The sequence below is a fragment of the Heterodontus francisci genome, chromosome 20 (assembly GCF_036365525.1).
Source record: "Heterodontus francisci isolate sHetFra1 chromosome 20, sHetFra1.hap1, whole genome shotgun sequence".
NCBI classification, from domain to species: domain Eukaryota; kingdom Metazoa; phylum Chordata; class Chondrichthyes; order Heterodontiformes; family Heterodontidae; genus Heterodontus; species Heterodontus francisci.
The window spans coordinates 52,470,270-52,484,811 of NC_090390.1; the positions used below are offsets into that span (position 1 = coordinate 52,470,270).

The 14,542-nt window shown below is 40.3% G+C and overlaps 1 protein-coding gene across 1 annotated transcript in view; it reads right to left on the reverse strand.

Moving 5' to 3' along the window:
• The window catches only part of fank1 (fibronectin type III and ankyrin repeat domains 1), a 62,149-nt gene that overhangs the window by 5,645 nt on the left and 41,962 nt on the right, over positions 1–14,542 (reverse strand). Inside the window, exons 3-8 of the mRNA XM_068052749.1 lie at positions 13,228–13,352; positions 10,839–10,920; positions 8,128–8,202; positions 5,129–5,194; positions 4,709–4,874; positions 2,037–2,180 (exon numbers count right to left, since the gene is read on the reverse strand). Coding sequence (XP_067908850.1) covers positions 2,037–2,180; positions 4,709–4,874; positions 5,129–5,194; positions 8,128–8,202; positions 10,839–10,920; positions 13,228–13,352 — 658 coding nt within the window. The remainder of the gene's footprint in view (positions 1–2,036; positions 2,181–4,708; positions 4,875–5,128; positions 5,195–8,127; positions 8,203–10,838; positions 10,921–13,227; positions 13,353–14,542) is intronic.

Below are 14,542 nucleotides of genomic sequence, written 5' to 3' on the forward strand. Positions count from 1 at the left end.
ATCACTGTGAAACTTCAAAGGTATAATTAAGGACATGACTGACTGAACCAGATCTGACCATGGCCAGATTGGATGACCAGGCCAGGTGTGCACCAACTGTGGTCAAGACCGCAAATATGAAGAAACAAAGGTGAGTATTGTACCAGGGAAGTGCCAAGGATGGGAGATTGTGAAGGATTAGCCATCAAAACTGGGGGTATTAGCATCATAGCAGCTGAATGGTCAGGAAGGGGAGTTGGAAGCCAGAATGGATGCTGGACATTGAGCTGAGGATAATTTTCATAGCACAGAGAGTGAATTTAAATAGTCCGGGGGATTCAGGAGGATGTGGACAGCAAGGGCGACAGGGAAGTGTAGAAGGTGGGAGTGAGTGAGGACAGCAGCAAGAAGAAGTCAGTAGAGAGCAGGCAGAGGTAATTTAAATGTCGTTCAAAATCACTGAGGCTGAGGAATAATTCAGTACAAAGACTGTGCGAGAAAAACAGGGAAATTTCAGCAAGAAAGTCACCAGGGGGCTTTGGAAGTTGATAGAGGTTTTAATGCTACACAAAATCATTCAGTTAAAGCTACCATTTCCAAATCACTGGCAAAGAGAAATGTTTGAAAGTCCACTTTACAGGGAAATTATTTCTGGACTTTTCAAAGATGTAGTAGGAACAATTTTCTGCATTTTATAACACAATTAGTCTGGAGATCACTGGAAGTAGAGAACAGTACAAGTACAGACAAACATTCTTTCAGAAACTTCTAAGAACCTAAAAGGAAAGACAAGTCAATTTAACATTTAAAACATTAATGTGACTTGTAGGCAACAAGATCAGAACTTGTGGTTCTTCATCATCTACAGTGGAGCACTCAGTTCTTTTGTATGTCTCTGAGGCATTGGACCATTGATTGCTGTACTCTCCACTATCAATTCCCTCACAGTAATCATTGTCCTGTTGATTACGTGGTTATTGTTCAAATGTGCTAAAAGCTGCAGCCTGAGTTAACACGGTATCAATGGGTACAAGTGTCCATAAGATTGCAAATTACTTGCAGATGAAGAGGGGCATTCGGCCCATCTTAATACATCCATCCAGAACAACTGTACCATAACACCGCTGCTGCATCTAGTTCTTTTTTTAAACAATTCCAGGGTGTTCACCTGCACCACTTGCTCAGAAGTCTATTCCAAGTGATTGATCACACACTCTGTGAAGAAGAACCTCCTGGTATCAGTCCTAAATGTAGCTCTTACAAGTTGGAACCTATGCCATCTTGTTCTACTTCCACAATTTAATTCTGGATTAACATTTAAATGGATGTTCAATGGACCTACTCTTGTTGTCCCAAGGACTATGGCTACCTTCTCCTGCTAATTGCTTGGATTGGCAGAATTGGAGAAGACAACAAAAGCAGCCAGGTTGTCAGGCTCTGCCACCCCACCATAATTTACATGCGACAGGGCAGTAAAGGGGCATCTGGCAGCCTTAACTACCGTGATTGGGGCAGGAAAATTTAGATTGTGCAGGGAGTTGGCTGTCAGCCTCCCTGTTCAATTTTTCTGCATTTTCTGATGCTACACTGCCTGATTTGGGGCAGAATAGCAAATGAAAATCTGGGCTAGGATCTCTGACGCAACAATATTGTCATGTGTTCCCTTCCTGGTGGATAAGGCACATATTGTCATAGTGAGCCTGGATACAAAAGGTTTTAACTTCAACTCTGGTTATAGAGAATTCATCATATTGAGGGCTCAGCTTCACATCAGTATATATGGGGCAACAGCAGGGATAATAGTTGCAATAGGAGGAGGTATAGAGGAATCGTAAACTAGTATGAAGGTCTCTGATGAGATATTACATTTAAAGCTCAGTATACCAACATTTTAGTGTGAGGGCCTCTGAATATATATCACATGTGGTTTGCAACTAATATTAGAGCATGAAGACATCCGTATCGAGGTTGTCAGTATTACCATTGCAGCGTGAGGAAGTTTGGGCTAACAGTATGTTATGAGGTATTGTACTTCAGGAAAGAGCTCAAATACCTACCATCAGTGGTGTTTTTCCCATCTTATCCTGGATATTCACATTTGCGCCTGCTTTAATTAAAAGAGAAGCAATCTTGACATTGCCACTCAGGGCTGCAACTCGCATTAGTGGTGTCCACAGTGAGTGTCCATCAGTGATGTCAACCTATTCATAATAAACAAAAGAAAGCCAGAGTCAGTATGTATGTCATAGTAAAACAGCCTTGGATACTTTATTACGTAATACAGCCAGTGTGGACTGCTGGTAGTATTGTAGAAAGAACAAGTCCATCACATGTCAGCATGGTACATAAATCCAGTGCCCTTCCATTATTTATTTTGGAAAGTTACTTTGCCTTGTCATTTTCCGAAAATTCTCTGCCAACTACTCGAATGTCCGTGAGAGCAGTATGCAGTGACAGGTCCTCAGATTTTACCTTGTGCCATGTTGGCACACCCTGAGCCACCCAATAGAAAACAACTGAGATCAGGAATTCACCACATAAGGCATTACATGAAGGTACTGGTACTACAATATGCTGTGTAATCAACTTGCCATTTTAATAGCTTTATTAAAAGTAATCTTAAATAATTAGAATAAGCAACAGAAAAAGTTTGAATCAGCCATTACTCACACCCTGTACTGAGCTCAAACTGAATCCACTCCAACCGCAGACTCTGAGGGCGGAATTTTATCAGTCGGGCTGGGGTAGGGGCTGGTGTAAAGCAGGCAGAAGGGCCCCTTCCCGCCTCCATTTTCATTTTGCTGAAGGCAGAGGGGCCCACAGCTGCATGACGATGCTGCCAGGTAAAGCCTGGTGGCCTCCTAGCAGGGTCGGGGTGTCCCGCTTTGGGAGCAATCCAGGTCTCCCGGCGGGCCGCCCGACAGTGATGGCCACCCCCACTACTCCCCCCCCACCCCCAGCTCTGGGAAGGCAATCGCCCACCCTCATCAACCTCCTCCACCAACACCACCCTGTCACCGGATCCTGCCTGTATGGCCACAGCGACCCTGACCCAACTTACCTCTCCCGAGGTCGTCCCCTCTTTTCGTGCTGCAAGGCCTCTTGTAGTACCAATAGTGGCCATTGGTAGTATTGCACAACTGCCAGCCTTCCGATTAGGCAGCAACTCTTGAGGCGGGAGCTCGTCCCTTAAAGGGACAACATCCCCAACAGTGGGCAGTTAATTGGCTGCCCACCGTTAAATAGTTACAGGGGCATGACAGAGGGCCAAGGTGGGATCTGCCCCCACCTTATGGCCTGCCGCCGTGATGTCCATCGCTGGAATAAAATCTGTTCCAAGGTCTTTGCAAGACACCCATTTCTCCATCGCTTATGTTCACCCTGCCAATCTCCAATGCTGTGTCCTCCACAGCAATCAGGGTGGCTATAGCTGCAGGGCCACCTCCACTTCACTGGGGTTGTGAGTCCTCTTCTCCAGCAACAAGAGAAAGCAGAGAGTTCTGACTGTGAGAAGTGAAATGTGCGGAGAGAATGGAATGACAACGTTTGTGGAAGGCAACTGTGAGGGTGCGAGATGGCAAACAGACGAGGGTGAGTGTCAGCGTGGCTGTTCAGATGGAGATTTGTGGATGTGCCTTGGGATAGAGGCATGGGTGGGGCTGTAAGATGTGTTGGTCAGAGGAGTGCTGTGCAGAAGAAAGCTGGGAAAATCAGAGAGTTGCCATGTGATATTGGTATGCTACTCAACTTGTCTGACCTAATGAGTCATTAAAACTTTTTTGGCACTGTATCCAGGCACAAGGCACCACACTTCTGCTGCTTAGTCTTGGCAACTCTAGGCGCATGTGCTTTGTCAGAGTTGCTGGTCTCCTCCTTCTGTCTTCTGGAAACAGCATTTCCCTCCTTGTCCAAATGGCCTCCAGGGAAGAGTCTGAGAACCAGAGAGCAGCTTTCCCACATCCTCCTTCCATGTCTGCACTTCCTCCAGACAGCACAAGCAATGTTTTCTCAACCATTCTGACCCATGCCGGGGTCCCCTTAAGTGGAGAGCACTTCACTGACAGTTGCATGTTGTCATCGCTCTCATTAGGTCAGGAAACCTAAAAGCGGGATGCTGATGCTCATGGTTCAGTTAAAGAGCCACGGCAAAGACCTCGTCAGATTCCGCTATGGGGCCGGCTGTTGCATCTGAGGCTGTCATTTTAAAATTCTGCCCTGAAACTCTACCTACATCAGTACATTAGAAGTAGGAAGCAAAGTTCCGTATTTCCAATTTCCAGCTGTAATATTGCACTTTAACATGTAGAAAGGGAAAACGGTGAACACTTCGGGTCAATGAGATAAGGCTAAATTGGATGCATGTTGCTTCTAATCAATCATTTTTGAGATATATAATTTTTTATGTCCATGAAAGTGAGGGATATGATGGCTGGGGAGTGAAACTTTTTATCAGCTATTTCCAGCTCATGTACATCATAACTTAGAAATAAAGTGAATGCGTCTTCATTCTCCACCAGCTCAATGCTTCCCTATAACCCCAGCAAAACACCCCCTTTGTTCACTTTTTATTTGACCTCTTTTGGTGGCACCTTTACAATTTTAAATGAGAACTGCCACTTTTAGAGGAAAGTGGAAGAATCATGTTGCAAAAACATGTGCAACAAATTAGGGCTTTATTGATTCCACTTGTTTCACAATTATAAAACTAGATTTCTAATGAATTGCATACCTTGCAACCATCATTTATCATCCATTCAATTACATGAAGGTGTTCCCCATCTGTAGCCCAGTGCATGGCAGATGAACCCCCATTGTCTCGGGATTCCCATGTAGCTCCAAATCTCCGAAGACATTTAACAACATCCAGGTGCCCAGCAAAACAGGCTAGCATTAAGCTGTAACATGAGAAGGGTACAAATCTTGCCTAAAAAATGTCACATATGATTTTCTTCTCTTTCATGTATTTTCCACACTTCAGAAACAGTATATTGAAAACATGGTATCTAAAATTAGCCTTGAAGATTAAAGCCATATTTTTACATATGATTCAACACAATCAGAATTTAATTCAAAACTAAGTTAAATCAGGTTGTCAAAAAATCTCCCTGATGCCTTTCTACCATTTGTTTTATTCAGTATTTCACCTTACCTGTCTTTACCAATGTCATTCTTCTGGTTAACATCCGCACCAAATTTTATCAGAATTTCCACCATCCTGGAGAGAGAAATAAATCAACAACTATTAATTAGGATATGTATCATTGCTGAGGAGGGTTGTTTTTAGCAGCTACTACAGGATTAGTTGGATTTGTTTTTTCTCATGTGCTAGAGAAATTGCGTTCTGTAAATGTTTCCCTCTATGCAACAAATGTGCACTGCTTCACAGGATAGTGAAATGAATTCGGCTCATAGTAGCTTCCTCCATTATTGTAGCCAAGGTGGTATAGATACAGGCAGCACATGCACAGTAGAATGTGTCCATCCTTCATTTATTGTTACACTTTTTGTAAAATGTCTGGTATTTGTGTCTTTTACATTGCAACCCTTTTCCAAGTTGCTGGGCACCTATCCTCTCTTATTTTATCTTGCCCCTCCTATTCAGCCCTAGCCAATCTCATCCCAGTTCAGCCCACATACCAACCAGAACAAAGCAACTTCCTTGATCAGCAGTCCATCCACCACCTTAAACATCTACTCCCTGCACCACCAACGCTATCTACTGGATGCACAGCAGCAGCTCATCAAGGCTTCTTTGAAAGCATCTCCCAAACCCAAGACCTTGGCCAGCTAGAAGAATATCACTATTTCTTTACCATCACTGGGTCAACATCTTAGAAGTGCCTACCCAACAACATTGTGGGGAGTACCTTCACCACATGGACGACAGCAGTTCAAGAAGGTGGCTCACTACCACCTTCTCAAGGTCAATTAGGAAATGGCAATAAATGTAGGCCTTATTCCAAGTGGTGCCATACTCCAAGAATTAATTTTTTTTTAATGTTTTAAAATCTCACTCAGCTTATGCAATCCTTTTGTACCCACACTTCTGCCATCATATCTCATCTTTCCCTGTACCATACGGCTACACCATTCTATCCGATTTCATTCTGTTATTTCTATTTTCCCTAATCATAAACTATCTTTTTTCATTCTGTTCTGTCTTGACAGGATTCCACTGTTTTGCTAAAAACATTTATGGTTTTCAAAACTTCAAACGAATCCTGCAAAGATGTATTTTTGCAAACAGTCACCTCAATATTAGACACCATCACCTTTCCCTGCAGGAAAGGTTACTTTGTGCTAGGAAAAGAAGGCCACAAACATTAAATTATACACAAACATAATTTAGTGGTTGTGCCTGCCAATACTTGCACATTGCACATGAAGTAAAGCAAGAAGATAAACTATTGATGTTCCTGGTGTTTGTGATTTCGTCATTACACACATTATAACTACTATCAGAAATGTTTCAGAGAAACATAATAGGTAAGAATTATTCAGTATTTACATAAATGGCTGTACAGCCTTTACAACATCAAACTCAGTGAAGCGTGAAGCTGAAGTGTGGTTGTAAAAGTGTTTCTCATAAAAGTGCAGGTAGCAGGGTTTTTTTCAGGTTGTGATTAACTTAGTGTTTTGAGATCACCCACCTGTAAACTGTCATGGAACAAATAAATCAACGCAAATATTCTCCATTTTGAAGATTAGATCTTAGCTGAGCATCAAGATACAGTATCATTGTAACATAAAACTCCAACCTGTGACTGCTAAGACAGACAATAATGTGCAGCTCCCGTTCTCCCAGTCCCTTTCTTCGTGGATGTTTATTCATAATAAATAGTGGGGCTGTCAAAAGGACAAATTTTTCCCACAATTGTCCCAGATTCAGAAGTCACAAGTGGTTAATTTGCAAGAGAGTTGCCATAGTCATAGTTCCAGGTGGGGTATTATATGTAACAGTCCAGATGATGTACTGAGTTTGTACCACAAATAAAAGTTAAATTATTAAACAATTAAAATCTTTACATAATTTTTAAAGAACTGTTTTCTAAATTATGTATTTAAAGATTTATAATGGACAAATACAGCATTAGAGTTCGGGTGTTATGAGGTCCTCCCACTGCCTAATGTAAAGAATGGTATTTTGAATCCTCCTTTTTCTCTTCTGCACACAGTTACTAATGTGAGGGCTTAGGTAAAGACTAATTCCCTGAAATGTTGTTCTCAAAATATTGGTGACCTTACCTTACATCCTATTTCACATCTGTTGATGTTCTATACATTTTCTTTCTCCACAGATCAACTTTGCACCATCTGGTTTTCTACATGTGCTACACAGCCTAGGGGCCAGTTGATATAATTTTCATCTGCAGCATTTAAATCCTAAGAGGAATTTTACCTTCCAGTATTGTTTGAGTTGGCTCACCATCTAAAATCTTTCTAAAACCATCAGTAAGCCATCATGTAGCTGACTTTGTGTGATAGATTGAGATAGGGACCACACAGAAACGAACATGAACATTGAAGGATGCTTTAAGTTATTTATTTTACAACAGTAAATTTTTATGAACTATAGGAATACATTTTTTTAAATGTAGGAATCTTTATGAATAGATCTCACAACAATGTTATGCCCAAAATGTGCAAGCTACCCATTTCCAGATTTCCTGGCCGACCAAGAACCAGCCATATTATTGAGGCACGGATAATGAATTGCAAAATCATGGAATCAAATATTAAATGCAACAAACCAACAGAAATGAGGCAGTTAAAAAATAGAAAATGCTGGAAATAAACATGGATCTCTTGGTATCGGAAAAGATAAAACTCAGGCTAATAGTTTGGGTATAAAACCTTAAACTAGAAATAACAATATTACCAGCAATGTTCATATTTGTTTCTATTATTCACAGTTTTTTTTCTTTTTACTATCATTGTCTGCCATTTTGGTGCAGAATCTGTCATTGGCAATCTAATCTCAAGTTGGTAGAGGCTGCAGGAAATTTCTGGGATTTCAAGCATAAGACTCAGGAAACGAACACATTTATTGACATATAAACCTGGAAATTCGGCAAGCACAGGAAATAAAAGACAGCGTTTTATCACTGAACCGCGAAGAAATTCTGTGCCTATTCAACGAATGAGTACCTTTGGTATCCTTTCTGAGCAGCTAACATAAGTGGAGGGAACCCCAGCTCATCAAAAATGTGCACCTTCACATTTCTGAAAGAGTAATAAATAGATTCACAATGAAATTCATTTGGAATTTTCATCCTAATAGCAGAAAGTCTCTTTTAAAATTAAAATGTAAGAAATAAAGGTTAAACTTCAAATTTTAAATACCCCGCTGGCACTTTATGCCCACACTCGAAGATTGAGCACTCAGGTGGGCTGCTGACACCCATGGAACAACACCCAACCTTCAGAAAAGGTACAAAATAAAGAAAACTCCCATATTAAAAAGTACAGAAAGGGCAGATTGGTTCTGGAGTTGTCTATACATTCGTGGCTTTGCTAGACATTATTCTTTATAAAGTAATTGCGTTTACAAATAATTCAGAATCCAGATTATCATTTGAGTTTTCCAGAAATAGTTGCCATATAACCGGCTATATTTTGGCTCATATATACTAGAGCTCTTTGAATATACAGAGCTGATGACATTTGACATTGTTCCATTTGTAAAAGGGTGAAAACTGATGGTGTTAACAGCAATATATATAAATCAGTATAAATATTTCTTCATTTAATCTACGATGCTCAATTGTGCCACAGTCAAACCTACATATTATCTTCACAGATCACAGCCATTTTTTTCCTTTTTTCTCTTCGAATGTCCTGCTTTTCTGTGTGTGACCAAATATCATCCTCTGAGTCTGACCTCAGCATGGCTGAAGGTGAATACTAATTGTTGACTCGCTCAATGAAAAACACTGATGCTGTCACTTTCTGCTCTGCACTAATTCTTTGACAACCATCTCACCGCTAACTCAATACAAGCTTTTTATGTTTGAAACTGCTGTTTAACATATTTTGATTTGTTAGCTACATCTTTTATTAAATGCGGAAATGCTAATCTCCAGTGTAATTTCAAAGGAAGTCTGTGTGCCTAAAATTCTGGACGTAATTTTAAAACTCATTCAGAGCCTGCTTAAGTTCAGGAAATTTGCGTGTATACTCTTTTGGATAGGGATGGGGCCATGCTAATGAGCTGATGAGGGTCCGGCTGAAGATCTTGTTGAACCACTGCAAAAGATCATGAGAAGTCAGGCGTATCGTAAAATGGATGTAAATCACTTGCACCCGAATTTCCTCGATGTTTTGCTCCAGAAATCAGTATTGAGCCATGAGTCACCATTTCGTGAATGAAGATTGAACGGAAACTCCAGGCCAATGTCTTTAACGTTTTGTTTTCATAAATGGAACACTGTGGAACAGCATTGCAGCTTTGTCATTCTGAATTGCCACACAATGCCACAGTGCAGCATGGTAAATACAGCAGCCTTGACAACAGCAGGGCTAAAAGCATGTTTATTGAAAGAGTATTGCTGCAGCATTTTTTTGATGGAAGCACAGGTCTATGTAATTACTGCAAGCACTCTATGCTGCCACCAGGTTCTATTCTGCCAATGGGACAGGACATACTCGGGGATGGTGATTCAGGGGTCCAGGATGTTGACTGATAGGTATGATTTTGAGTACAGCTAGGTCAAGCTGTTGCTGACTAGCCTGTGGCAGCTTTCCCAACTTTGGCATCAGACCCCAGATTTTAGTGAAGAGGCCTTTGCAGGGTCAAATGAGCTGAGGTTACCTCAGTCTATCCTGACACAATACTTAAGTCATTGCTGATAAATCGTCTTGATTTTCATATTATTATTGAACTTTGCAGCAATTGCTTGTAACTGGGTGACTTGCTGGACCAACTTGAAGGGCATTAAGAGTCATCCATATAGTTTACGACTAGAGTCGTATGTAGGCCAGATAAGGATCGCAAGCTCTCTTCCCTGAGCTTAGTTAACACGTTGAGTTGTAACAACAATTGGAAGCTTTCATGGTTATTCTTGTAGTGCAAGGCTACCAATAAAGTTGATTGAAATCAGTTTCACAACTCACTATAGTGGGATTTGAGTTCATGACCTCAAGGTTGCCAATCCAGTACCATGACCACCAGGCTACTGTATGCTTTGATTGTAGCAATGGAGGAATTTAAGTATTTCAGGTTACTTGCAATGTTTTGTCTACCACTCTAGCCAATAAAGAGACAGTTGCTCAAGTTAAAGAAGGTCACTGCCCTGAGCTGGCAAGATTCCAGCATCTAACTGATCTTTTTAATTTTATTAATTTGTTCAAGTAATGTCCAAAATGGTCTTTGTCTGGGCTCCTGCTTTAAAGCAGACAAGAGAGCTTTTGGTCCCAATAGTATGTAGTTATTAAATAATTAAATGGAGTCCTGTCTCAAATAATATTTGGAGTATACTGGGGTAACCCAAGCCCTTAGTATGTTAAGTTTCTACATTTCACACTTGCACTGACTGGTACAAAATAAAGGCATTAGTCAGTGGAAGTGTGAAATGTAGAAATTAAACATACTGGACTGCATTTGTATGCTGAAAATTAAAGTTGCTCCTAGGCATTTGTGAACATTGAGGCATGCAAAGAAAAATGTAGCCCATTCTATATTTATGTTTGTATGTATATTTATATTTGGGGACAGAATATCACATTCAGAGTAAGACAATTGGATTTTATCAAGCATAATAACTAGATTAAATACTAAGCTTCTATTATTAAGGAGAATCAATACGACACTGTTACAAGGAACTGAAGATCAGCGAGCAAATGTAAGCGGCATCATCTACCTTGACTGCAGTACACGGCATGCTCCCTCTACATCATTCTTAATTATAGCATGGTGCAGATGCTTTCCACTCATTGGTTCCCCTAATTATAAAGGGGGACAAAAAGTAAAGTCAACTATGAAAGGAAAAAACAAGACTGAATATTTATTAATGCACCAAGTAACAATTGTGGAGAATAGAATTTGTCCAAGCTGAAAGGAGTGACTTGGGAGGAGTAAGAGGTGGGATTCCATGCTCATCAAAGTTAATGTTGCCAGCACAGGAACTCACAGGTCTGAAGTAGCATGGGTTAGGTAAATGATAAAGCTTCTTTCACACTGACCCAAAATCAGCCTTAAGTCAGTGTTTATCAAATATTACCAATTGGGGAATCACAGAAAATATTCACACAATCCCGGGAATTTCAGTCCACCCCATCCTAACTTCCAAAATATACCAACAGCTACACAACAGAAAACAGTGCTCATTGCATAAAATGCCTATTATTAGTATATAAAAACAGAAGGACTGAATATTAATCTAAAATAAATGGGTCGCTTTGGAGTGGGTTGGGGGGGGGGGGGGGGCGGGGAGGAGATTAAAGTCACAAAAATCTGTTTCCTAACCCAAATCTTCTCCAACCCACCCATTTCCACTTTTAACTGAGGCTAGCATTTGGGCAGGTGTCTAATGTCATGCTGGGTTTCAATTGTAACTGCTGTTGGTTGGGTTGTTGGGTTTCCCCAAGCATCAGGTAACCCAGCAGCTTCCTTAAGGTAAGGACTTGGTGGATTCAGCAGGTAAGTGTCTTCACACTTACCTCCTGGATCCAGGTGCCTGCCTGAGAAGCCTCCACGATTAGGCACTACACAAACAACTTTCCACCCAAGGCCTCCCATCCCACCATAAGGCATCCGACTTCCCCCCTGGGATCGCCAGCCCACCCGATTGATTCCCCTCCCTCGTCCACTCCAATCGACATTCTCCTGATCAACCACAGCACCACCCCAACAGTCAACCCCCACCCCCAAACCAGACGACCTAGACAGCAGGTGGAGGATCCCAAATTGCAGGATTCCCATGACTTTCTGACCTACCTGTTTTCTGCGGGTCAGATCAAGAAAAACTCTGCACCAAGTGTTATTAAGTCAACAAATACAGACACAATATGGAACACAGAACTTCTAAGTCACATTGTTTACCGCACACATACCCATGACCCTAGATAGCATCACAGATCCCTTGGGATCCCCTTATAGAGCTCATCAGGTCTAGAGACTCCGGTTTGAAAACTTTTGCCTTAAGTCTAATTTTCAAATAGCTTTCCTATCTCGTAGGGACACAGCAAATTGGTGACAAATTCTCTGCGGTTTAGTGCACCCGTGATCTGTACAAACTGACTTGAGACTGCTCAAGCTAGTCTCATGTAGGACCCTTATAGACACTAAAGAAAGTTAGTTCCTCTCATCAGTCCGAGATGGCATCAAAGACAGTTTCAAAACAATAGCCAGAAGCATAACGATGGTGTGATAATCAACAGTACCACATAGTCCCTTGGAGTCATAAACATATATATCTCAGAGAAGTCTTATATCAAAGATAAGATTACACAAATATTTTGCTTTCCGTGTTAGTATTGAGCACTCTTTGATGAGGGCATGCAGGACCAATGAGGTGGAGAAGGCGGCCAGGAACACTGACTTTGAGGCCACTTTGGTAAACAAAGGAAGAAAAACAAATCAAAAGTTGGCAAAGAGCTGAAAACAGAAGTATTTGAATTATGTCTCCCTACATTCTTGTCTCATTATGTGTATTCAGAGATTGTTTATCACATTGTGTATCTCAGATGGGCATCCTGGTTGGTTGCTGATCAACAACAGTTTAATTCTTCCAATTTTCAACATGCATGCAGGAATAAATATCTAGTTACTGGACAACAAATGGAAATCTTGAAATCCAATATTAGTTCATACAAGTCGTTGTGAGGAGCCAAAATGGCAGCCAGAACTAATCTAGATCAAACTGTTTATTGGATGCAAAAGACAACAAAGACATCACTTCAAACAACTAATTGGTCACGATAGTAATGTGGTACTGCTAATTCAGGGCAACACAAGTACAATTCTTTCAGCCCCTGAGTAAGAGACTGTATTCTGCTTTCTCGTACATGAGATCAAGTTGACAGCTCAATCAACATTCCTTTAGGTCTTGAACAGATCTACATATACAAATAATGGAATATCATAAAAACAATACAAGAGATTGCAAGTCATAACAGAGAAGTTGCAAAGCTTGGAACATTCTTAGCAGTACATCAATCACTGGATGAACCAACTCAATACATAATTGCAACATAGTTGTAAAAATTGTGCTATAAGTGGCGAAAAAAACAATATTCAGTGAGACTCACGTGTAGTAGAAACAGTCACAACTGGACTATAGGCATAACATCCTGTACAACTAATGACTTTTAGTCGAAATCTATATGAGGTGGAAGCATCAAGCCCCGTCACTACATACTGCTTAGCATATCCTCTGGGAAAATAAAGACACAAAGAATTTTGGAACAACCAAACAAATAGCACCAACCTTAGATAAATAAATTAAATATAAAATTCATTTTTAATATCTATTTCCAAAATAGTTAAGTAACAGTATTGTTAAAGTGTAAGCATCATTCCTACAAAAAAATTACAAAAGTTGTAGAGAATTATAATCATCTTAATACCTTTTTCTCCTGAGATTTTAATGCAAATATTTTTCTGACTACTTTGTTTGAGAACTGCCTGACTGGGTTACTGAGGCTATCAGTGTGGGAGGGCTATGGGAGCTGAATTAACATCAGTATGTACAATCTTTTACCTGGGATTCTCTAATTGTGTTAATTTAGTAAATCCTCAAAGTTAGTTGTCATTCCCCCCAGGACAGGAAATCCTGTAGCAAAGGTGCTAGTGCTAGGACATAATGGTTAATATTATCGTGGTGCAGCATGAAGAATTATGGTCTCACCTACTCATAAATAAGCCTAGTGATGAATACTGTGTACAGCATAACAGATTTCATAAATTTAGAGATGATGGCACATTCCTCTCCTACAGTCAATGGGCCAAAAAGGAGCAGGTCATTAGTGAAAAAGAAACACATTATCAAGTTCATCAGAGAGAAAAATTGTCTTTTTTTACACTGATAGGATTTAATTTCATACAGAATGAAAGTATATTATATATTCCTGTGATAAATTAATGTCTTTTTGCCTACCAGTTCGAAGCCAATGTACTTCTGCCACCTAGTGGTGAATCGCAACAGACAAGGATATTAAATTTGCATAAAAGTAACTGAAAAAGATAGCTGAAGATGCTCCCAGCCTCCTGCTGTAGACTCAATATATTAATATGGCACTAGAGAGATTATAGAGCTATGATTTAAAACAAACAATGATTAATATTTATTCTGTACAATTTTTAGCATTTGGAAGTTCCTTGTCTTTGCAATAAATAGTTCAAGTATCTGAGGCACTGTAAATGTAAGACATTCTAGACTATTAGTGAAGATGGATGGACTAGCAGTTTTAACATAGCCTATGCATAGAAATGTATCTCCTGACTGAGGCAATGAACTGATCTCTAAGCAGCCTTCAGTAAAGTTGATCTGTTAACAAGCACAATGTTGTTATTGCAGTATATTGCTTTGCTGAATCCATAACAGTTAAGCTCCACAATTAGTAA